This window comes from Gopherus flavomarginatus, chromosome 5 (genome assembly GCF_025201925.1).
Source record: "Gopherus flavomarginatus isolate rGopFla2 chromosome 5, rGopFla2.mat.asm, whole genome shotgun sequence".
Taxonomy (NCBI): domain Eukaryota; kingdom Metazoa; phylum Chordata; order Testudines; family Testudinidae; genus Gopherus; species Gopherus flavomarginatus.
Window position 1 is genome coordinate 6,777,479 of NC_066621.1, and position 22,679 is coordinate 6,800,157.

General features: G+C 46.7%; 1 protein-coding gene across 2 annotated transcripts; it reads right to left on the reverse strand.

The window, feature by feature from the left end:
• Positions 1-1,645: 1,645 nt before the first annotated feature.
• Positions 1,646-21,822, reverse strand: LOC127052348 (DNA topoisomerase 1-like). Of its 2 annotated transcripts, none has more exons than XM_050955942.1 (2): positions 21,638-21,822; positions 1,646-4,269 (listed from the first exon to the last, which is right to left on the reverse strand). In XM_050955942.1, the coding sequence occupies exon 2, from the start codon at positions 4,239-4,241 to the stop codon at positions 2,625-2,627; it is 1,617 nt and encodes a 538-aa protein (XP_050811899.1). In that variant the 5' UTR covers positions 4,242-4,269; positions 21,638-21,822; the 3' UTR covers positions 1,646-2,624. The 2 variants fall into 2 exon arrangements, with proteins under 2 accessions (XP_050811899.1, XP_050811900.1); XM_050955943.1 differs by lacking the exon at positions 21,638-21,822 and adding an exon at positions 21,163-21,203.
• Positions 21,823-22,679: the final 857 nt, after the last annotated feature.

Here is a 22,679-nt window from a genome sequence, read left to right on the forward strand (position 1 = left end):
GACACTTTGGTATGAGTAAGCCATCACATATGGCCGGGCAACAGAATTCAGCTGGCAGGCAGCCTAGGGGCACACGGGGTTCTGCTTCTTCTACATTCATTTCAATGCTTTCAAACTTCTGGGCCCCCTTTCCCATAGCAAGCAATGCCTGGTGGGTTTGCCATATAAAAGGAGGCCCTATGGGCTCTCTGGGACGATTGCTTCACACAACACACACATACACATCTCGCACCCACTGTGTGGCTCCAGTGAGGCTCTGAGCAGGGATGAGCCCTTTAAACTAAACACAAATAGCCCAGCCCGGCTGGGTTTCCCGCCCACCACCATGTGGCTTCGATCAGGCTCTCACTCACCAGAAGTACCTTCTCCAGGGTCATGGTCCGGGAGCACACACTGGGAATGGGGGGAGGCTATTGGCTCCAGTGTTAAGCATAGTTCCTGGCTAGGGGGTGAAAAACGGATTCTGCACTTGCCGCCTGTGCACTGTCCTCCTCCTCCTCTTCATCTTCCAATGACTCTTCCTCCTCGCTCCATGCAACTCCCCCCTTGCAGGTGTCCATGGACAATGGTGGGGTAGTGTTGGCGTCACCTCCCATAATTGCATAGAGCTCACGGTAGAAGCAGAATGTGTGGGGGTGTGACCCAGAGTGCCCATTCGCCTCCCTGGCTTTTTGGTACGCTTGCCTGAGCTCCTTGATTTTTGTAGGGCACTACTCTGTGTCCCTGGAGTAGCCTCTTTCCATCACGGCCCTGGAAAGTTTAGCATATGTATTTGCATTCCCTTTTTTGGAACATAGTTCTGCCATAACAGACTCATCTCCCCAACATGTGATGAGATCCAGTACCTCCTGTTCAGACCATGCTGGAGCTTATCTGTGAATCCAGGACTGCATGATCTCTTGTGATGGTGGACTCTGAATGGTCACCCGTAATGGTGGACTGTGCTGATGGTCACCTGTGCTGATGGTCACCAAACAGGAAATGAAATTCAAAAGTTCCTGGGGCTTTTCCTGCCCACCTGGCTAGTGCATCGGAGTTGAGAGTGTTGTCCAGAGTGGTCACAAGGGAGCATTCTGGAATAGCCCCCGGAAGCCAATAACGTTGAATTGTGTCCACAATACCTTTAACCCAGGATTGCGATCTTGATTTAAGCGCTACTCCACTTGCCGAGGTGGAGTACAGAAATCAGATTAAAGAGCCCTTTAAATTGGAAAAAAAAGGTTTGGTCGTGTGGATGGAATCTTTTTTTTCTAATTAACTCGGCTAATTGCGAAATAACAGACTAATGTAGACCAGGCCTCCGGTCAGACTGTCAAAAAACAGGGCAGAAACCCCAGACTGGTGTTATATTCTATCATTAGATTTCATCACACCAGCTCCTGGATTAATATATGACTATACCATGGAGCCACAGACAATCCCCATAAGCTCTCTAGCTTCTCTTTACCACCCAGACAAACTGGACTCTATGATGAAAGGTTATTAAAACCAAAATTCACCACTCCACACATTAGATTACTCCTGATCCCAAAAGGCCAGTCACTTACCCCGAGTCAATGGACACTCTTGATCTCACATCAAAGGCAACACTGTAGCCAATTCCTTTAGTAAACTAACTAAATATTTATTAGCTAAGAAAAAGAAATGAGAGTTATTGAGAGCATAAAGCAGGTAAAATACATAACAGGTGAGTCCTAGTTTGTAGTACTAACTGATAGCAGTGATGTGATGTCTGCTGATTCCCACAACTCTCTCAGGGTTGTCCAAAATGGCTTTGCGTACCTCTATCTTGTATCTGGAATGCCCCCTAGTAACATCCAAATAGATCAAAGATGCAGAATAACTCTCTGCGTGCCTTCTAATAGTTGAAAACAGTGTGGCAAGCGTCCTCAGCATACCATGGGCTCTTGCTTGGTTGACTATTTGCCGACAGAGTTTGTGGCTCTTCCATTGTCCTACATAATGACCCATGCTTTGAAGTTAACAACCTTCTCATTTAAGTTCTAAGGCTGCAATCCCAGTTAATGGGGCATTCAGTTACAGGGACATATATAATGCATTTAGTTAAAGTAATCTAGGAACAATTCGTGAGCTTTCATGCAGCTTTACATGTCAAATTCACATCCGAACACTTAACATCCTTTGTTCGATGGGGTTAATTAAGTACAGGATATTATATATATATAATTCAACTGGTTCTAGATAAATGAAGACAATAACATTACCATTTAACAGACAAGTAACACTTAACACTTCTTTGAGATTTGCACCCAAGTGAATTGTTCTGAGACTCTGACCTGAGCTGGCCTATCAGCATTGCAGAGCTGGTCTGTCGACACCACAGAAACTCCGGAGTAATTTCCAATTAAAGCTAAACAGCAAGTCATCACTTTATTCCTCTTTGGAAACAGTTGCCTAGTAAGAATCATCTCCAGTGCACTGGGCTACCTTTGTAAAGTAGGATTCAAATTAAGTAGTCTTCGCCCCATGGATCCTTCTCCTCATGGCTTGATCATTCAAACAGTGCCCGTAGAATCAGCTCACACATGATTTCTCTTGATCTTCATTTCCACTCCGGGCACTGGGCACTGCACTTGGCTGGAAAGCACCATGAAAACAGGAGACTAGAATTCAAAGTTCTCATTGTTCATGTGAATGGCCCAGGCAAATTTATCACGTTGGGCTTTGGTGTAGATTTCCTCCACTGGAACTCCCCATTTTATACACCATGCCACAATGATCCTTGGGTCTATATAGTACAATTTGGAGCTGTTCAAGTTTAGCTGTTTGTTTTCCTCCATCCCGCTCTTCACATCCAATTTTCTCAGTTCGTCGTCTTTTCTCTTCACATCATTCTTGAGCTTTTCTGTGTTGATGCCTTGCGTGGCTTGCTTTTGCTTTTTCTTTAACAGAGAAAGTTCATCTCTGCTGGCCTCAGTTTTGTCTTGTAGCTCAAACCAATGCAGTTCAGTTTTTGTCCGCTGGTGGTTGCAGAGTTCTGCGACTTTTCTGTTGGCTTCATTGAAGGACAAGACCTTGTTCTTGACGTGACGATGAGTGAGATTTTTCAGCTGCTGTTCCATTGTTATGCAGGCAATGTATGTTCGAAAGACCTTTGTTGTCAAGCCCTTCGTTACACCTTTAAGATACCTACGCAGCACCTGGGGATTCACTTGATCAAATAGATCCGCTTCACCTCTCTCCCCCTTCTCCTCCTTAAACTCCTGGAGATTCCTAAACACCTTCTCTTCCACTGGCATCATTTTTTTGTATAGGATGGAACTTTTACCCATGAAATTAAACTCAACCTTTTTTGTTTCTCCTTTATGATCTTCATGTAGCGTCACATGCTTCACTCTGAGGGAGCAGCAACCAAAAGTATTGGCCGTGATCCCTTCTTTAGTTTTATTACCTACTCTGAATGCAAACTTGTCAATTAAGTAAAGCACAACCCCCCGCTGCCGCAGCGACTTGTCCTCAGAATCCCAGTCCTTGCGGTACTGCTCCTGAATCTGGGCTCTGTGGTGCTTCAGGCTTCGGGCAACTTCATATTTCTTCCAGTCCTTTTCTCCCATGAGTTTAGAGCTGGCATGTGGCATCATGTATTTGAGCTCTCCCAGCGGGCTCTCTTTCCAAGAGGCCAGCCAAATAGCTGCAGGGTTATGCTGAACTTGTCCCCAGCGGTGTCCTGGCGGGGGCTCAGGAACCTCTATCTCGCTGCAGTTGATGGTGACATCTTCTGGCAGGATCTTCTTCTTCAGCTTTCCCCTGTTGGGTGAGTTCCCTCCAACTAACAAGCCAGGGAGGCTGATGTTATAGTTCCCAGTTCTCTGTTTGTGGCCATCCAAGAAAAAATAGACAAATTCCTGTTGTACTTTTTCATTGGTTTTCTTTCTTTTGTAGTAGGCAGCCATCTCTCTAAAATCACATTGATCCAAAGAAGCAATGACCTCCTTCACCTCCGATGACATAGTGTCCTTCCAGTCAGTGAAGAAGTTTTTGCGAAAGGTCTCATCTCTGGTCAGCTTATGGTCCAGCATTTTGGCATAAAGGCTGGCAACCTCTTCTGCTTCTGAATTGAGTGTCACAATCTCCCCATTGTAATAAAACTTGATATTGTTGGGCAGTCGTTCATAGGGGGGAGGAAATGCTGGACCATTGTGTCTCAGGGACATCCATTTGATGCCATCTTCATACTTTGGCTCCTCCTCCCACCATTTCCATATTTCCTCCTCCGTCATCTCTCTTCTCCCTGCCACAGGCTAGTGTCTGAAGAAACAAAAAAGAAAGGTCAATGATGCAGCTCTGCAGTTTGCAAGAGAGAAATCAAATGGCAAAAATTAAGAGAATAACAGCACAAAGTCACTACACAAGAGCCTGAGACCCTGTCTACAGTATAAACATAAGCATGTCAAAGATCCTGGTTCAATCTGTTTAGCAAACACACAAGCCTTTCCACTGGTCATTGTGAAACTCAGGTAAGGTCCTTTGTACAAGAGCTTTCAGGGACTATGGTGATGACTAGAGGTGGGTGAAATGTTTTTTATGAATAGTTTATTTGCCAAAATATGCAGTTTCAGTCAACCCAAAACTCTTTGGGAATTTCACATTAATAGTTCCGGCCATTCACAAAATGGCCAGAAGAGAAGATGTTGATGGTGGAGTCACTGTTTTCTCTCTCTCTCTCTCTCACACACACAGAGTAACTGTTATCTCAATGGTTAGGGCACTCAACTGGGATGCAGACAACCCAAGTTTGATCTGGAACAGGCCTGCAATGGACTTATTCAATTCACTGACTATGGCAATAAAAAAAAAAGAGAGATTTCATAGAATCATAGACTTTAAGGTCAGCAGGGACCATTATGATCATCTAGTCTGATCTCCTGCACAATGCAGGCCACAGAATCTCACCCACCCACTCCTGTATCAAACTTGTGTCTGGGCCACTGAAGCCCTCAAATCATGGGTTAAAGACTTCAAGGTGCAGAGAATCTTCCAGCAAGTGACCCATGCCCCATGCTGCAGAGGAAGGCAAAATGCCTCCAGGGCCTTTGCTAATCTGCCCTGGAGGAAAATTCCTTCCCGACCCCAAATATGGCGATCAGTTAAACCCTGAGCATGTGGGCAAGACTCACCAGCCAGCACCCAAGAAAGAATTCTCTGTAGTAACTCAGATCCCAACCCATCTAACATCCCATCATAAGCCATTGGGCATATTTACCGCTGTCATAAACAGATAAGAAAAGTTAATAGCACAGAAGTACTTTATATCTCTTTGACTATAAAGGGTTAACAAGTTCAGTAAGCCTGGCTGTCACCTGAGCAGAGGACCAACCAGGAGACAGGATACTTTCAAATCTTGAGGGAGGGAAGTTTTTGTGCTGTGCTGTTAGTTTTGGTTGTTGTTCACTCTGGGGGCTCAGAGGGATCAGACATGCAACCAGGTTTCTCTGCAATCTCTCAATACAGGCTCTTATAAGGTCAGACTAGTGAGTACTAGGTAGATAAAGCGAGTTAGGCTTATGGTTATTTTCTTTATTTGCAAATGTGTATTTGGTTGGAAGGAGTTCAAATTGGTATTTTGCTGACAAGATTTGTATTTGTATATTCAGGCTGGGAGGATGTTCCCAGTGTCTACAGCTGAAAGACCCTGTACCTATTCCATTTTAAATTTACAAAGATAATTTTTACTGTTTTTTCTTTCTTTAATTAAAAGCTTTTCTTGTTTAAGAACCTAATTGTTTTTTTATTCTGGTGAGACCCCAGGGGACTGGGTCTGGATTCACCAGGGAATTAGGAGGGAGAAAGGAGGGAAGGGGGAGAGAGAGGTTAATTTCTCTCTGTGTTAGGATTACTGTCTCTCTCAGGGAGAATCTGGGAGAGGAAGAGAGAAGGAGGCGGAAAGGTGCATTTTCCTCTCTGTTTTAAGATTCAAGGAGTTTGAATCACAGTGATCTTTCAGGGTAACCCAGGGAGGGGAAGCCTGGGAGAGGTAACGGTGGGGGAAAGGGTTTGCTTCCCTTGTGTTAAGATCCAGAGGGTCTGGGTCTTGCAGGGTCCCTGGGCAAGGTTTTGAGGGGACCAGAGTGTACCAGGCACTGGAATTCCTGGTTGGTGGCAGCACTACAGATTCTAAGCTGGTAATTGAGCTTAGAGGAATTCATGCTGGTACCCCATCTTTTGGATGCTAAGGTTCAGAGTGGGGAATTGTACCATGACAACCTCTAATAGTCAAAGACCAATATCATTATGCCATCCCCTCCATAAGCTTATCAAGCTTAGTCTTGAAGCCAGATGTGTCTTTTGCCCCCGCTACTCCCCTTGGAAGGCTGTTCCAGAACTTCACTCCTCTGATGGTTAGAAACCTTCATCTAATTTCAAGTCTAAACTTCCTGATGGCCAGTTTATATCCATTTGTTCTTGTGTCCGCATTAGTACTGAGCTTAAATAATTCGCTTCCTCCCTGTAGTTATTCCTCTGATATATTTATAGAGAGCAATCATATCTCCCCTCAGCCTTCTTTTGTTTAGGTTAAACAAGTGAAGCTCTTTGAGTCTCCTTTCATAAGACAGGTTTTCCATTCCTCAGATCATCCTAGCAGCCCTTCTCTGCACCTGTTCCAGTTTGAATTCATCCTCCTTAAACACGGGATACCAGAACTGCACACAGTATTCCAGATGAGGTCTCATCAGGGCCTTGTATAACAGTACTAACACCTCCTTATCTCTACTGGAAATATCTCACCTGATGCATCCCAAGACTGCATTAGCTTTTTTAATGGCCATATCACACTGGTGGCTCATAGTCATCCTGTGATTAACCAATACTCTGAGGTCCTTCTCCTCCTCTATTACTCCCAAATGATGCATCCTCAGTTTATAACAATAGTTTGTTGTTAATCCCTAAATGCATGACCTTGCACTTTTCACTATTAAATTTCATCCTATTACTATTACTCCAGTTTATGAGGTCATCTAGATCTTCCTGTATGATATCCCAGTCCTTCTCTGTATTGGCAATACCTCCCAGCTTTGTGTCATCTGCAAACTTTATTAGCACATTCCCACTTTTTGTGCCAAGGTCAGTAATAAAAAGATTAAATAAGATTGGTCTCAAAACTGATCCCTGAGGAACTCCACTAGTAACCTCCCTCAAGTCTGACAGTTCACCTTTCAGTATGACTCGTTGTAGTCTTCCCTTTAACCAGTTCCTTATCCACCTTTCAATTTTCATATTGATCCCCATCTTTTCCAATTGAGCTAATAATTCCCCATGTGGAACAGTATCAAATGCCTTACTGAAATAGAGGTAGATTAGGTCCACTGTGTTTCCTTTGTCTAAAAAATCTGTTACATTCTCAAAGAAGGAGATCAGGTTGGTTTGGCACGATCTACCTTTTGTAAAACCATGTTTGTAATTTGTCCCAATTACCATTCACCTCAATGTCCTTGACTACTTCTTCGTTCAAATTTTTTTCCAAGACCTTACATACTACAGATGTCAAACTAACAGGTCTGTAGTTGCCCAGATCACATTTTTTTTCTTTCTTAAAGATAGGAACTACGTTAGCAATTCTCCAGTCGTACGGTACAACCCCTGAGTTTACTGATTAATTAAAATGTCTTGCTAATGGGCTTGCAATTTCATATGCCAGTTCCTTTAATATTCTTGGATGAAGATTATCTGGGCCCCCTGATGTAGTCCCATTGAGCTGTTAGAGTTTGACTTCTACCTCGGATATGGTAATATCTACCTCCATGGCCTTATTCCCATTTGTCATCCTACCATTATCCTAAGCTCCTCATTAGCCTCATTAAAGACTGAGGCAAAGTATTTGTTTAGATATTGGGCCATGCCTAGATTATCCTTAACCTCCACTCCAACCTCGGTGTTTAGCGGTCCCACTTCTTCTTTCTTTGTTTTATTCTTATTTATATGGCTATAGAACCTTTTACTGTTGGCTTTCATTCCCTTTGCAAGGTCGAACCCTACATGGCTTTTGGCCTTTCTCACTTCATCCCTACATGTTCTGACCTCGGTAAGGTAATTTTCCTTGCTAATCCCTCCCATCTTCCATTCCTTGTAGGCTTTCTGCTTTTTCTTAATCACCTCTCTGAGATGCTTGCTCATCCAGCTTGGTCTACAACTCCTGTCTGTGAATTTTTCCCCCTTTCTTGGGATGCAGGCTTCTGATAGTTTCTGCAACTTTGCCTTGAAGAAATTCCAGGCTTCCTCCAGCTTTAGATCCCTAAGTTCCTCAGTCCAATCCACTTCCCTAACTAATTTCCTTAATTCTTTAAAGTTAGCCCTTTTGAAATAAAAAATGCTACTCACAGATCTATTTTTGTTTATCTTTCCATCTAGTTTGAACTGAATTAGCTCATGATCACTCAAACCAAGGTTGTCCCCTATAACCATTTCTTTTATGAGGTCCTCACTACTCATCAAAACCAAATCTAAAATGGCATCCCCTCTTGTTGGTTCAGCAACTACTTGGTGAAGGAATCTATCAGCTATCGCATCTAGAAAAATCTGAGCCCTATTATTGTTACTAGCACTTGTCTTCCAGTCTATATCTGGGTAGTTTAAAGTCTCCCATGATCACACAATTCCCATTAGTATTTACTTCATTAAAAACATTAAAGAGGTCTTTATCCATATCCAAATCAGATCCTGGTGGTCTGTAGCACACCCCAAGCACTACCTCAGTGGAGGCTCTAGTAGCTTTCTTCCCCAATGTGATTTTTGCCCAGACAGACTGTCTTATCCATTCCATTCCTTCTTATTTCTTTACAGTTAACTTTATCATTGAAATACAAGGCTACTCCACCACCTTTGCCTTTATCTCTGTCTTTCCTAAACAGCACATACCTTTCAATACCTGTACTCCAGTCATGACTACTATTCCACCATGTTTCTGTTAGCCCTATAATATCCAGTTTCACTTCCTGCACCAGTAACTCTAATTCCTCCATTTTGTTACCTAGGCTCCTCGCATTGGTACAAACATCTTAATTTTTGCTGTTTGGCTTCACTCACATTCTTTACCCGGTGAGGCCCAGACATTCTACCGCCAGTATCACTTATTAGACTAGTATCTACACTACCCTTCCTCCGTATGTCCATTCTCCTACCCACAGCTGTACCCTTTCTTTCTTCATTTTCTTCTCTCCCAGTTCCTAGTTTAAAGCTCTCTTAGTCAGTTGTGCCAGCCTCCATTCTAGAAGTCTATTTCCCTCGCTACTCAGGTGAAGTCCATCCCAAGAAAACAGTCCTCTGTCCATGAATGCCTCCCAGTGGCCACACATCCCAAAGCCCTCCTTGTAGCCAGCTGTTGATCATCATAATCTTGTCAAATCTTTGTTGCCCTTCTCTAGGAACAGGCAGAATCCCACTGAAGATCATCTGAGCCTCGATTTCCTTAAGCGTCTTCCCCAGCCTGGCATAGTCTCCCTTGATACGTTCCACTGAGAATCTAGTCGTATCATTCATCCCCACATGAAGGACAATCAGTGGATTCTTTCCCGCTCCCATTAGGATCCTCTTCAGCCTCAGGTCCACATCCCATATCTTAACACCCAGCAGACAGCACGCCCTTCTGTTCTCTGGATCAGCTCTGGTTACAGGCCTGTCTATTCTTCTCAGTAAGGTGTCTCCAATCATGCAGACCTGCCTTTTCCTGGTGACGGTGCGATTCTGCAGTCTATCCACTGTTCCCTCTGGCTGCAAGTCCTCTCGATTCCTATTCACCCTGAAAATCCTGCGCAACCCATTTCGTATCCTTCTGGGGCTCATATTTGGTGTTATCTCCATTGACTCTTCCCCATTTCTTATAGGCCTAGCTGGATTTGCTTCAACTCAAACTAATTTTCTTTTCAGAACTGCCACTGAACAATCAGTTATTTGCCCCATTGTAGGCATGAGCACCCACTAGGTCCAGCTAAGACCAGGGACCCCATTGGGCCAGGCACTATACAAGCACAATAAGAGACAGGTCCTGCCCTGAAATACTTATAATCTCTTCAGTTTAACTCTTCCCCTCCCATGCCTGGAGCCGGCAATAGCCACTGGGAATTAGCCGCGTGCACCCCAGCTGCATTCACAGGGTGAGGTATCCCTGTATTGAATGATGGAGGGCAGGGCCGGCTCTAAGCTAATTCCCCCAATTCCCCAGAATTGGGCCCTGTGCCTAAGAGGGCGCTGCGCCTAAGGCGTCTTTATTTTTATTTTTATTTTTTTTACTCAACCGGCAGCGGGGGGGTGGAGGGGGTAATGTCCATTCTGGCGGCATTTCAGTGTGTGTGTGGGGGGGGCATCCTTTGGTGCCACAGAAGACCTGGAGTGAAACCCCCGCCACCGAAGTGCAGCCAAAGCCCTAGACTGCCGCCGGGTATTGGAATCGGGGCCCTGCCATTCATAAAGCCAGCCCTGATGGAGGGATTAGCTGGAGCAGCTTGGCAGAGGTGTGATTGTGATAGGAGGTGATCGGAGGCTGAGGCCCTCTGGGGGTGTATGCGAGTCCCTGCCCCCTATATATGTGATCAAAGGAAAGTGAGGAATGGGTGCCTTGAAAGATCTCGTATTCCTCATTGTAACACTGTGCGGTATATGTTGCGTGACTAATGGGGGACAGGGGTTTTCTTGCCATGGGGATTGTTAGTAATGAGCTGGGAGATTGTGCATCCCCTGTCAGTTGGCATCAGAGTTTTACAGGCACCCCTTGGATTGGCCATCTGCCTAATAATTCACTGAAGAATAGCATGTGAGGTCTATACTGAGAGCCTGTAGCCCACTGACCATCATAATCACTGTGAAATATATGGACAGATAATATTTAAGGAGCCATGTGTCCTTACTAGAACTCGTGTTCTTAAGGCAGGTAACCAGGAGATGACATGTCTCGGACATGTTTTTTTCCAGCAGGAGGTAACAGACGCTTATCTTCCTATCTGGCCATGTGTGTATTTTGGGCGCTGTGTGTCTCTCTGTGGATACCTGTTTGCAAGCTGAGCCAAATGCTAACCCTGAGTTTAATTAAGTCTTGGCTCTAGAATGCATGTTATGATATTTTATATGTAACCATTTGTTTCCAATACTTCTACTTGCTGCTACTTGACTCTCTGGGCTTTGTTAAATAAACTTATACTTGATTTCACTACAAACATATCTAAGTGCTGTGTGATCAGAGGTGAAATGGGTCACGTGGGTGTCCTGCTTCTCTGGGAGCAGCCAATTTGTGAATATGGCAAATGTCCAGCAGAGCAGGGGCTCGAGCCTCCAGGGCAGTGGTTCTCAACCTTTCTTGACTACTGTACCCCTTCCAGGAGTCTGATTTGTCTTGCGTACCCCAAGTTTCACCTCACTGAAACTACTTGCTTACAAAATCAGACATAAAAATACAAAAGTGTCACAGCACACTAATACTAACAAATTGCTGACTCTTATTTTTACCATATAATTATAAAATAAATCATTTGGGATATAAATACTGCACTTATATTCCAATGTATAGTACATAGAGCAGTATAAACAAGTTGTTGTATGAAATGTTAGTTTGTACTGACTTCGCTAGTGCTTTTTATGTTGCCCGTTGTAAAACTAGGCAAATAGTTTGAGTTGATGTACCCCTTGGAAGACCTCTGCATACCTACAGGGGTGCATGTACTCCTGGTTGAGAACCACTGCTCCAGAGAGATGTTAATAGGGCTGAACCGTGCCTATCGCTAACTTGCAGAGAGACTGGTGCCTACTGAGGCCTGGAAGGCAGGGCTTGTGTCGCCTGTGGCATGTGGAGTTGGGGAGCTTACCCTTTACAGACACAGACAAGGCTCCCTCACACTAAGGACAGCTGGTAGCGGGATGCCTCCCAGCTGTAAGTACCCCCAGGAAGCATCCCAGAGATGAGGTTAATGACGGCTAAGTGACAGTATCGTGTTAGATGCCATCATGAGCACAGGGGCAAAGGCGCTGTAAAACATAGCAGCTGTACTCTTCTTTCTGGGCAGTAGCCAAAGTGTTAGCATGTAGGGCTCGTGTAGTCACCCCAGTTTAGTATAGGCAGGGCCGGTGCTACCATTTAGGCCAACTAGGTGGCTGCCCAGGGCGCCAACATTTGGGGGTGCCAAAAAGGGGAGCCCTCAATTTTTTTTAAAGCCTTTCAGCAACCACTGCGCTGGGAGGGAGAGGGAGTCTGAGCTGCCAGCCTCTGAAAAGCTTTAAAAATGTGCTCCCAACGCAGCAGCCGCTCCATCCTTCTCATTGCCGGCGGAGGAACCGGCGGCTGGGCAGAGCTCTGCTGCTTAGTGCACATGGCAGGAGCCCCGTGACAGCAGGGCTTCTGGAGCAGAGGTGAGCTGGGGTGGGGAGGTGCCAGACGGCTCCGGGGGGGGAGCTGCCGGGGGGGGGCCTCAAGGCAGGGAGGAGCTGCCGCGGGGGGGGCACCTCAGGGCGGAGCTGCCACAAGGCTTGGGGGGGGGGGTGTGCAAGGTGGCAGTTTTGTCTAGGTCGCGAAACTTCCTTGCACTGGCCCTGAGTACAGGGCAAAGGCAGAGTGCGCAAGAATAGGCATATGGGGCCATTGCTCAAAGAGGGCAGATTTAGGGTTACATGGGCGTGTACCTTAATGCTGTATTTCCTTATTTTCACCAGGTTGAGTTTCTCTGAATTCAGTGCCCTGGAAGGGCACAAGATACAACTTGGCAGTCTTCATTCTTCATTAATGAGGTTTTTCTGCCATTTATTTACCTAGGTTTTTTTTTTAACAAAAAGTGAAATGTTGTGAGTAGGAGTTCCTAAGCATCTAGGCAGTTGTAATTATCATGTAGCTGTGTAGTTCAGATGCTCCTGTGGCCAGGTCATGAGGATAATACCTAGCCCTTGCAGCAGCAGATCTTAAGGAGGAAACATCATTATCCCTATTGTACAGCTGTGGTAAACTGAGGTACAGAGTGGTGAAGTGACTTGACCAAAACATCTCACAAGACAGTGGCAGAGCCCAGGTTTTCTGAGTCCCAGACAGCTGGTGGGGGAGGGAATCGACCAGAGAAAAAGCAAGAAAACAACAAAAGTGATAGGAAGGAAATAAATAGGACTACACGAGAGCAGTGAGGGGTGGAGAGAGAAAGAGCCAGGAAAGCAGGAGACTGGGCAATGGGGCCAGAGTGTGGAGTGGCCTAAGCTGACACTGGGCAGTAGATTGGCCAGTCCATTGCAAGATGGGGAAGGCAGGATCTATTCCACCAGAGGAGGCTGGGAGATCCTCCTGGAGATGCATTTTAATGGAAAACGACAGCAGCTGTTGCCTTTGTTGCCCCCTGCTCCAACACACTACAGGTTCTGCCCAGGGATAAGACCCAAACTGCAGGGATGTGACACACACCAGGCTTAGAGTCTGCAGTGAATCTGTCTGCAATTGAACCTCTTTCATCAGAGTCCAATCCTGCCAAACTCCTGCTGTCCCGAACAGCCCCACTGTAGCTAGACCAGGAGCTGTTTGCTCAACTAAACCCTCTTACCGGCACAGCTGTGCTTGGGGAGGAGTGGGAAATGTAGACAAAGCTCCAGGGAGCTTCCAGTGTTTCAAGCACCCTGGTGTCTAACCTTGCTCAGAGCAGGTCTACTCGACAGCAGGGTGCTTTACTTGCCTGTGGGTGCATTGTTACAAGAGGCTGTTGTGGTTAGCCAAGATCGCCGAGTGTAGGCACAACCCTGGATCTCCAGGGTGCTGCTTGCATGGGAAAACACTTCCCCAACCCCCCTGCATAAATAGGGATTTTCAGAATGGGAACCCTCACCTGATAGTCACCAGCCTGCCTCTAACCCTCTGATAGCTCCATCATCTATTGATGTAAATAGCTCCCTCTTCCTTCCCTCCTGCTCTTCTTTCTAACCCCTCTGGCCTCAGGGTCTTGCCGATAACTAGGGCCCCACCAATTTCACAGCAGTGAAAAATGTGTCACAGCCCGTGAAATAAGCCCTTCCCTGTGAAATCTGATCTCCCTCATGCTGCTGGGAGTGTCCCAGGCTGGGACTCCTTGCTGCAACTCTCAGCCAGGCTGGAGAGGCCCAGGATTTGTCCTTCCCCTTCGTGGCTGTTCTCAGGGGGAGATCAGACTCACCTCCGGGTGTCTCTCTTTGCTGCAGGAATCTCTGGGGCTTCCCTGTTCTGCGCCCTCCCCTGAGTGTACCCCGTCCTCACTTCTGCCCCTCCACCCCAGCTCCTCCTGCATGCCATGGAACAGCTGATCACAGTGGGCAGGAAGAACTGGGAGAGAGGGGGAGGAGTTGATCAATCGAGGGGGCTGCCCAAGAGGGCTGCCCGTGGGTGCTGAGCACCCGCCATTTGGAGCACCCACGGAGTTGGCGCCTATGGCTGCGTCACTGCAGCACTACAGCGACAGGAGGGGTTCTCCCATCAGCATAAATGATCCACTGCCCTGAGAGATAGTAGCTAGGTGGATGGAGGAATTCTTCCATTGACGTAGCACTGTCTGCATGGGGTGGGGGCAGGATAGGTTAGCTTAAATATTATGTCACTCAGGGGTGTGGATTTTTCACACCCTGGGTGATGTAGCTGAGTCAACCTGACTTTTCAGTGAAGACTTGGCCTCATTCTTCTCTGCTAAGCTGCCCCTGGGAATTTCAGAGACGAGGGCTCGCTGGAACCCCAGAATGGGAAGACGGGTTAGTGTACGCAGAACTTTGCAGACCAGAGCAAGAGCTGAAGGGGGACCCTGGCTGGAAACCCTTTGCCAGGGGGAAGAGTTTTTTGTTTTCAATGGACTAAACTGTGCCTTCACTCCCAGCCGCAAGCTAGGAGCGCAAACGGCCACAGCCCAGAAGCCGCTGTTTGCTCCCTGCTTCCTCCTTGCTCTGGGAGAGGGAAAAGAGTTTGCTGACTGTGCCAGCAGCAACTTACAACATCCATGGCACAGGCACAACTGTGCTGGCTGGCGGAGTGGGTGGGGGGGGGAGGAGAGGCCGGGGCAGAGCATAGCCTCTGCACATTCCCCACCTACTTCTGGGCCTATTTATCCACTCCACTCAGCCTCAATGGAACCTGAGTAGGGCTGGGTTTACTCTTTAGCTGAGTCACAGTCCAGCGTGAAACACTGAACGTGAACTCCCAGAGTGATGCTGTGCCAAAAAGGGCTAATGTGAGCATTGGATATATTAACAGGGAAGTAGTGAGTAGGCAGGTGATTTTAGCTTTGTGTATGGCATTGGTGAGACCAATCCTGGAATACGGCATTCAGTTCTGGGGTCTGCATTTCAAAAAGGATGTTGACAAATTGGAGAGGTTGCAGAAAAGAACTGCAGAAAAACAAACATATAAGGGCTTGTAGACGGGTTCCGCCGGGGCTCGACCCTCCCTGAGGGGGAGGGGAGCCACACCGGCCTCGATGTCTTCTCTGCAATTACAGTCTGCTCTGGCCTTTCGGCAGGTCAGAGCAGTGACCAAGTCGGAGGGGGCCCAGCCCTTGGTTCGGGCGGGGCACCAAACACAGTTTAAACAGTTACAGGCCTCTCTGACTGGGAAGAGGGGGAATCTGCCACCCAGTTACAGGTGGCAGGGGGAACGCAGGCCCACCCACTCCTCTGCGTTCCAGCCCGGGGCCCTGGTAGCGGCTGTCACCGCTAACGGTGGTCAGTTTGGTCCTGACCGAAACATACTGACATGGGCAACGGTAGCTCTGCAGCCTGACTGGAGTCAGCTGCCCCCGGGCTACTTCCTAATTCCCCCTCTATTCCTATCTGGTCCGAGGCCTCTGTTCCGGAGACGTCCAGGACCATCGGTTCCTCCCAATCCGGGCTGGGCGGCAGGTCCGGTAGGGTTTCAGGGAATTCGGGCCACGCCTGGTCTGGGGGCTCCTCGGGGTTGTAGTAGGGGCGAGGCAGCTCTGGCAGCCCCTCGTCGTAGTAGGGGCGAGGCAGCTCTGGCGGCTCCTCGTCGTAGTAGGGGCGAGGCAACTCTGTTATACCAATTATATTAGACCAGCAAAAAAAACCAGTAGGATCTTTTTAAAGGGGACAAGACAAAGATGCCACATTTATTATGATAACAATTTATGACTAATAACTAATATCTTAATTCTTATACACACACATTATACCTATTACCTATACACACACACACATTCACATTATACCTAATACCTATACACACACACATACACACATTTACACACACACACCCACATTCATCAGGTGTTCTGCAGCTGCTGCATAGTTACCAGTCCTGAAGATACCTTAAGTTCATGGCTTGATTTTGCAGCTTGGGTTCGTAGCTTGTGGCGGCTAACTGGCCAGGAAAGCCGGGCACAAGGACAAGCTGGATCTCTGTTGGGCAGGCACTGATGTCCTTCCATGTTGGCAGCAGAATGTTACCCAAAGTCTCTCATCTCACTCTTCTTTTTTATAGGCTTTTAGTTTGGATTCAAAGTCTATAGGTCTTGCTGTGTCACGCTGCCTCTGGGTTTAGATTGATCACCCATCAATTGCAGGCGTGACTTTCAGCCTTGGACCTGGCTTTGATCTTCCTTCTGTTGTTCTGCTGTCCTTTTCTTTTTAGGGTGGATGCTTCTTACTTTGTTTAGGGCTGTTGTCTAGGTCTTCAGCCGTTGGTATTTGAACTTTATCTCATCAGGACAGGCTGGGGCTGGAGGTTGATTCCATCATTCATACATACCTCATTCACACATCTAAACTAAACTAATAAGATTACAGCAGGGTTTGCAAAAATGAAGGTTGGAGGAAGCTTTTACAAAATGGAGTGAGTGTTTTAAAATGGGGTTTGAATTACAATATGGAACAGAAGTTACAGTATAGGCAAGTGTAGTGAATGGTGAACAGAAGTTACATTAATAAAGTGAACAATTGAAAACAATTTCATTTATCAGTTCTACAACTCTGGCAGTTCCTGGTCTCGACCTCTGGCTTGGGCAGCCTCCCAGTCACGAGCGGCGGCGGGCACGTCTGCTCCTGCCGGTGGCCGAGCTGCAACTGAAGGCTGGGGCCCGGCTTTTATTCTTCCAGGTTGCTGCCTGACCCTTTGAGGGGCCGGACTTCCGTCCACCGGCCCCGCCCCTGTGGATGACTGACGGGGCTCGACCCTCCCTGAGGGGGAGGGGAGCCACACCGCCTCGCTACAGGGCTGGAACAAATACCTGACAGCGAGAGACTGTCAGAGCTCAAACTATTTTAGCTGATCAGAAAGAAGAACGAGAAGTGACTTGCTAACAGTAAAGGAACTGACACGGTGTGAAAATACCAGATACTAAAGGGCTCTTTAATCTAATAGGGAAATGCAGAACAAGAACCAGTAGCTGGAAGTTAAAGCCAGACAAACTCCAATTAGAAAGTAGGCACCAATTTTTGACAGTGAAGACCAATTAACCATAGGAGAATCCACCACTTTGCTACAGAGATTGTTTCATCTCGTGGTGTCTTCAGATCAAAACTGGATGCTGTTCTGGAAGATCTACTTTCCTTGAATCATAGAATCATGAAAATGTAGGGCTGGAACAGATGTTGACAGGTCGTCTAATCCAGCCCCCTGTGCTGAGGCAGGACCAAGTATCCCTGACATATTTGTCCAACCAACTCTTAAAATGACGGGGATTCTACAACCTCCCTCGGCAACCTGTTCCAATGCTTCACTTATTATTAGCTTCATCCATTATTAGCACTCCTTCACTGCTAAGTAGTGGACTTACAATTTCCTTCATCATTCTCTTGCTCCTAATGTATTTAAAGACCTCTTAGTGCTTTTATTTCCCTTGCTAGGTGTAACTCATTCGTGCCTTAGCCTTTCTGATTTTGACCCTACGTGTTTGGGCTATTCTTTTGTACTCACCTTTAGCAATGTGTCCATGTTTCCACATTTTGTTGGACTCTTTTCTGGTTTTTAGTTCATTCAAGAGCACCTGTTCTAGCCACACAAGTTATTGGGCTCAATACAGGGGTAACTGGGTGAGGTTCTCTGGCCTGTGTTACACAAAAGGTCAGACCACATGACCTAATGGTCCCTTCTGGCCTTGCAATAAATGAATCGAAGCAGTATTTCTCTGAAGCCCTTCACCAGGATATCAGAGCCCCTTGCATACACTAGTGGCTACACAAACGTGAGCATTCTTTTCTCCCTCTGTGTAGGAGCAGGTAATCAGACTTGTGCAGATCTCTACATCTTACCGCAGAGGGCTATGGGATGTATGGCCACTGAGACACATTCATGGACAGAGGACTGTTCTCTGGGGATGGACTTCACCTGAGTAGGGAGGGAAATAGACTTCTAGGCTGGAGGCTGGCACAACTGACTAAGAGAGCTTTAAACTAGGAATTGGGGGGAGATGGTTGGAAGATGTCCAGGTAATCTCCACGCCGGTAAAGGCAAAGGTAGTGGAGTAACATTGTATATCACTGATGAGGTTAACTGTAAAGAAATAAGAAGTGATGGAATGGATAAGACAGAGTCTGACTGGGCAAAAATCACATTGGGGAAGAAAGCTACTAGAGCCTCCCCTGAGATAGTGCTTGGGGTGTGCTACAGACCACCAGGATCTGATCTGGATAAGGATAGAGACCTCTTTATTGTTTTTAATGAAGTAAATACTGATGGGAATTGTATGATCATGGGAGACTTTAACTTCCCAGATATAGACTGGAGGACAAGTGCTAGTAACAATAATAGGGCTCAGATTTTTCTGGATGTGATAGCTGATGGATTCCTTCACCAAGTAGTTGCTGTACCAACAAGCGGGGATGCCACTTTAGATTTGGTTTTGGTGAGTAGTGAAGACCTCATAGAAGGTCTCAGAAGAGAATTAGGAACGTGGGACGCATGGCCAGAAAGGGTTAAACATCCTGCAAAATAAATAACCCTCAAAAGACAATCATTGGGACCCTGGTCACAGAAGGTTTTTACCTTGATCGTCACTGATCAGATGCAAATAATGATGCATGAGGGGGAGGCTTCACAAGGTATTTTAGAGGAGTGGAGCTTTGCCCTTGATAACTCTCCTCTTGACTGGAGGAAAATCAAACCTGGCAACGCTAACACAGCAAATGTAGCCTACAAGTCATAATTTGTCCAACCCAGAAGCTCCTCCGGAGTGTGGTAAGCAGACTTTTGGGTGTTTCCATTGCTCAGTATAATTCTGATCTCCAGCCAATTCCTTCTATCCCAGGAGGAATGACTCATTTAAGGTGGATAGGTGCTTGTCAAACCAAAGCAAAGCATTGGTGCCTATGCTCTTGGGACCCATCTCCAAGAATGGCTGCTTTCTGATGTGTCAGTTGAAGGCAAAATGCTTGTGGTCAATTGTATAATGTTCTACATGGCACTTAGGTAAAAATATGTCTGCCAGAGACATCTGCTTCTCACAGTCTGAAGCCTGAGGTTTGGTTCATCCTCAGAGTTGTGGGAATGGCGTTGAGGGAAATGTTCCTCTGTCCCCTGCAGCCGGGGGACAGGTGTCCTCTTCTGGAAATTGGGGTGTTGATGGATTGTTCCTTTGTTGATGGGGTCTGTTCCCCTAGGAGGATGCCTGTGTTAGGATCTTCTTCATTGTGCTCATATCTCTGCTGGACCAAGTGATGGATTCCTGGGAACACATGTATGAATGGGCCTTTGCCTCCTAAACCCAAACCACTGTTTCATCCACAGTGCAATCCTGGTAAGTGTACTTCCTTCACCAGTTCCACTCTGGTACCTTCCCACCTCCATGGGGGTCCTGCCTTCAGAGCCACAATAGAACAGCACTGAGATGGGAGGGGCATATGGGTCCACCAGGCTGCCTTGGCAGGGGTTATTTCTACTGATCCAGCTGCAGGGAGTGTATCTTCCTATCTCACAGATGGGCCATAGGCTGGATCATAGGGTCATGCACCAAACAACAAAGTCACAATTGTCAGCTGGTGCCGAGTGTCACAGCGTTCTGACCATCAGCTGGTGTTGTTAGAGGGCAGGCTAGGAAGTGTCTAGCATGTTGGATGTGTAGAGAGGAAGGATGGCTACTGACTGAAGTACTGGCCTGAGGAGTTGGGTTTATGTTCCCGGCTCGGCTCCTTACTCTGGCCTGGGCTTTATCAGCACAATCTAGCCACCAGACAACAACCTGGCCCAGGATTCCCCTTAACCAAAGGGAGGCCCAGAGTGGTACTTCTCTCCTTGAGCAATTTGTACTTACTGGGGTGTGAAAGCAGCGGAGGAGTGGGGGGGATCAGGGTATCACGGGGGTCCATGGGATGGAGCAGGCATGTAGGAAATGAAATGTGGTGAGTCAGAGAGGAGCACATGCACAAAGCCTGGAAAATTTCAGCCCCAAAAGTGACTGTTGCAGAAAGTTGTGAATTTCTGAAAATTGGAGGCTTACTACTGAAGCTGCTTTAACTCCCCCTACACTGACCATAACATCCCCATTCATCATCCTAGTGGATTTTCCTGGAAGCTCCCTTCACAAACCCCACTTCCCTATATGACGCTTCCTAGGGATACCCAGGGCTGAAAGACACCTCGCTGCCACCTGCCCTTTCGGTCTGTGCCTGCTGGAGGCAAGCTCCCAACTCCACCTGCCATGGGCTACACGAGCAGTCCTCCCTCAGCCTACTCCCTCCGCTGTCCCTCTGCAGGTCAGCAATAGGTACACTCCAATTTCCACACCCTCCGAGCACCTCCCTGGAGCATCCAGCCCCTGCTGCACTGGACACTCACAGCTTTCACAGTTTTCTTGCTCCCAAAGAAGCAGTACACTCCAGCCTACCAGTTTCACCTCTGACTACTGGTCTGCTCGACACACAGCACTTAGATATGCTTACAGTGAAATCAAGTGAAAATTTATACATACATAATTCCTAAACATTATCCATACGTACATTTTGCAATGATTATGATGATCAGTGTGCTATTGGTAGAGATCTCACGTGCCACCCTTTGGGAAGTTTAATATGCATATACCTGTGAAACTAAGTACCCCTGTAGTCACACCCTGTAATAATCTTTGTACATTGCTATCAGTAAGTATCCATAATTCCTTATAAGGTGTCAGTACATACAGTACACAATTATATTAATTACCAGTGTGTTGACATTCCCCTCTAGTGTTATCTGGACCAGTGATCTGCTAGGTCACCCCAGTCCTTGACTCTGGGAGCCAGCCTTACCCTGCTCTGCTGTGAGAACTCCCACTCCTGGGTTGTTCACGCACAGCCTCTGGCATGTCAGCTGCTCCCAGCTACGTGAGTGAGCACTTTCGGCCAGTCACTGCTTGGATTGTGCAACCGAATGACACTAGCCAATATTTCCTATCCCAGACACAACCCTAGGAACCTCCGTCTTGCAGTGACTGGTTCAGCCCGCTGGATGCTGCGAGCTTATATAAGTTCATCAATTTAATAAAGAAATTGATATGAACCAGGCTTGTTCTCCCAAGGGGAATCTCTGACACACTTCAAACCAAACACTCTGCTTCAGGTAGAATAAACAAACAGATTAATTATAAAGGTAGATTTTAAGTGATTATGAGTTAAAGCATAACAAGTCAGAGCGGTTACCAAAAGAAAAGGAAAGAAAAGCACGTAGTCTAAATGCCCAACCCTATTAGACTGGGCGGCAACTAGATGAAGCAGTTTTTCTCACCCCACTGGATACTGCAGTCCTTTATACAGGCTTGTTCCTTAAAATGAGGCCGATCTCCTGTGTTAGAGTCTTGTCTTCTTCCCAGTGTCTTGGCTGCTTGCAGCAGAGGTGGGGGCAGGAGATAGGCCCAGTATGTGTCCACGCTGCCTGTTTTATACTCTCAGTCCATGCGCTTGTAGGACACACGTCCAGGCAGGTCTGTGAGGCATTGCTGAGTCTCTTTAAGCAAGGTTGAGCAATTCCCCTCGTGTGGCCTCATGCCATGAGACATTGCCTTGTAGCTCCCTTATTGTGCAATGGCTGTTGTTAGGCTATTTGAGGCCCCGCCCAGGCATTGGTTACTTTCCTTGCTGTTGTCTCTGGGGAGCTAATATCTGGCTAATTCCCCCAACTTACAGCATGTTTTAGTGACAACCGTACAACACAGTTCTCATAACTTCATATTCATTAATGATATACATATATATGGAGAGAGAAATCACTTTCAGCAGGTCATAAGCTTTCCCCTGATACCTTACAAGGCCTGCTTTATATGTGAGATCACGATTACACAAAAATGAGGAATATGGGGGTTACAATACGCTCCCCCCAAGGTACAGAATGTCACAGTGTGTCATTAGCTCTCAGAAAAGACCTCACTCTATACACTTTTATAGTGCAGTAATAATGTATACAGTTGATTCAATGGCTTATCACTTAGGTTCAGCCCCCATGTCTTTAGGGACCACTGAACCTTCGCAGTGGATCCTCCTGAGGGTTAGCCCTCCACATAAAGTTTATTCAAGCTGTGAGGAAGGCGACACAAAGTCTGGTAGGGAAGGAAGCTCTGGGCTCTTTCTTCCCCCGTGTGTTAGCATAATAGCTTTGTTTACCTAATGTGTAAAAATGCACCTTCATTGTCTTTGCCTGAAGACCAGGCTGGTCAGAGACTCATACACATTCCAAGCCAGACCAGCTTACCAACTCCCCCCGCCCGACAGTCCTGGCTTGCTCACACTTTAGTTGTCATTCCAGCCTATATCCATGACACTTACTCCATGGA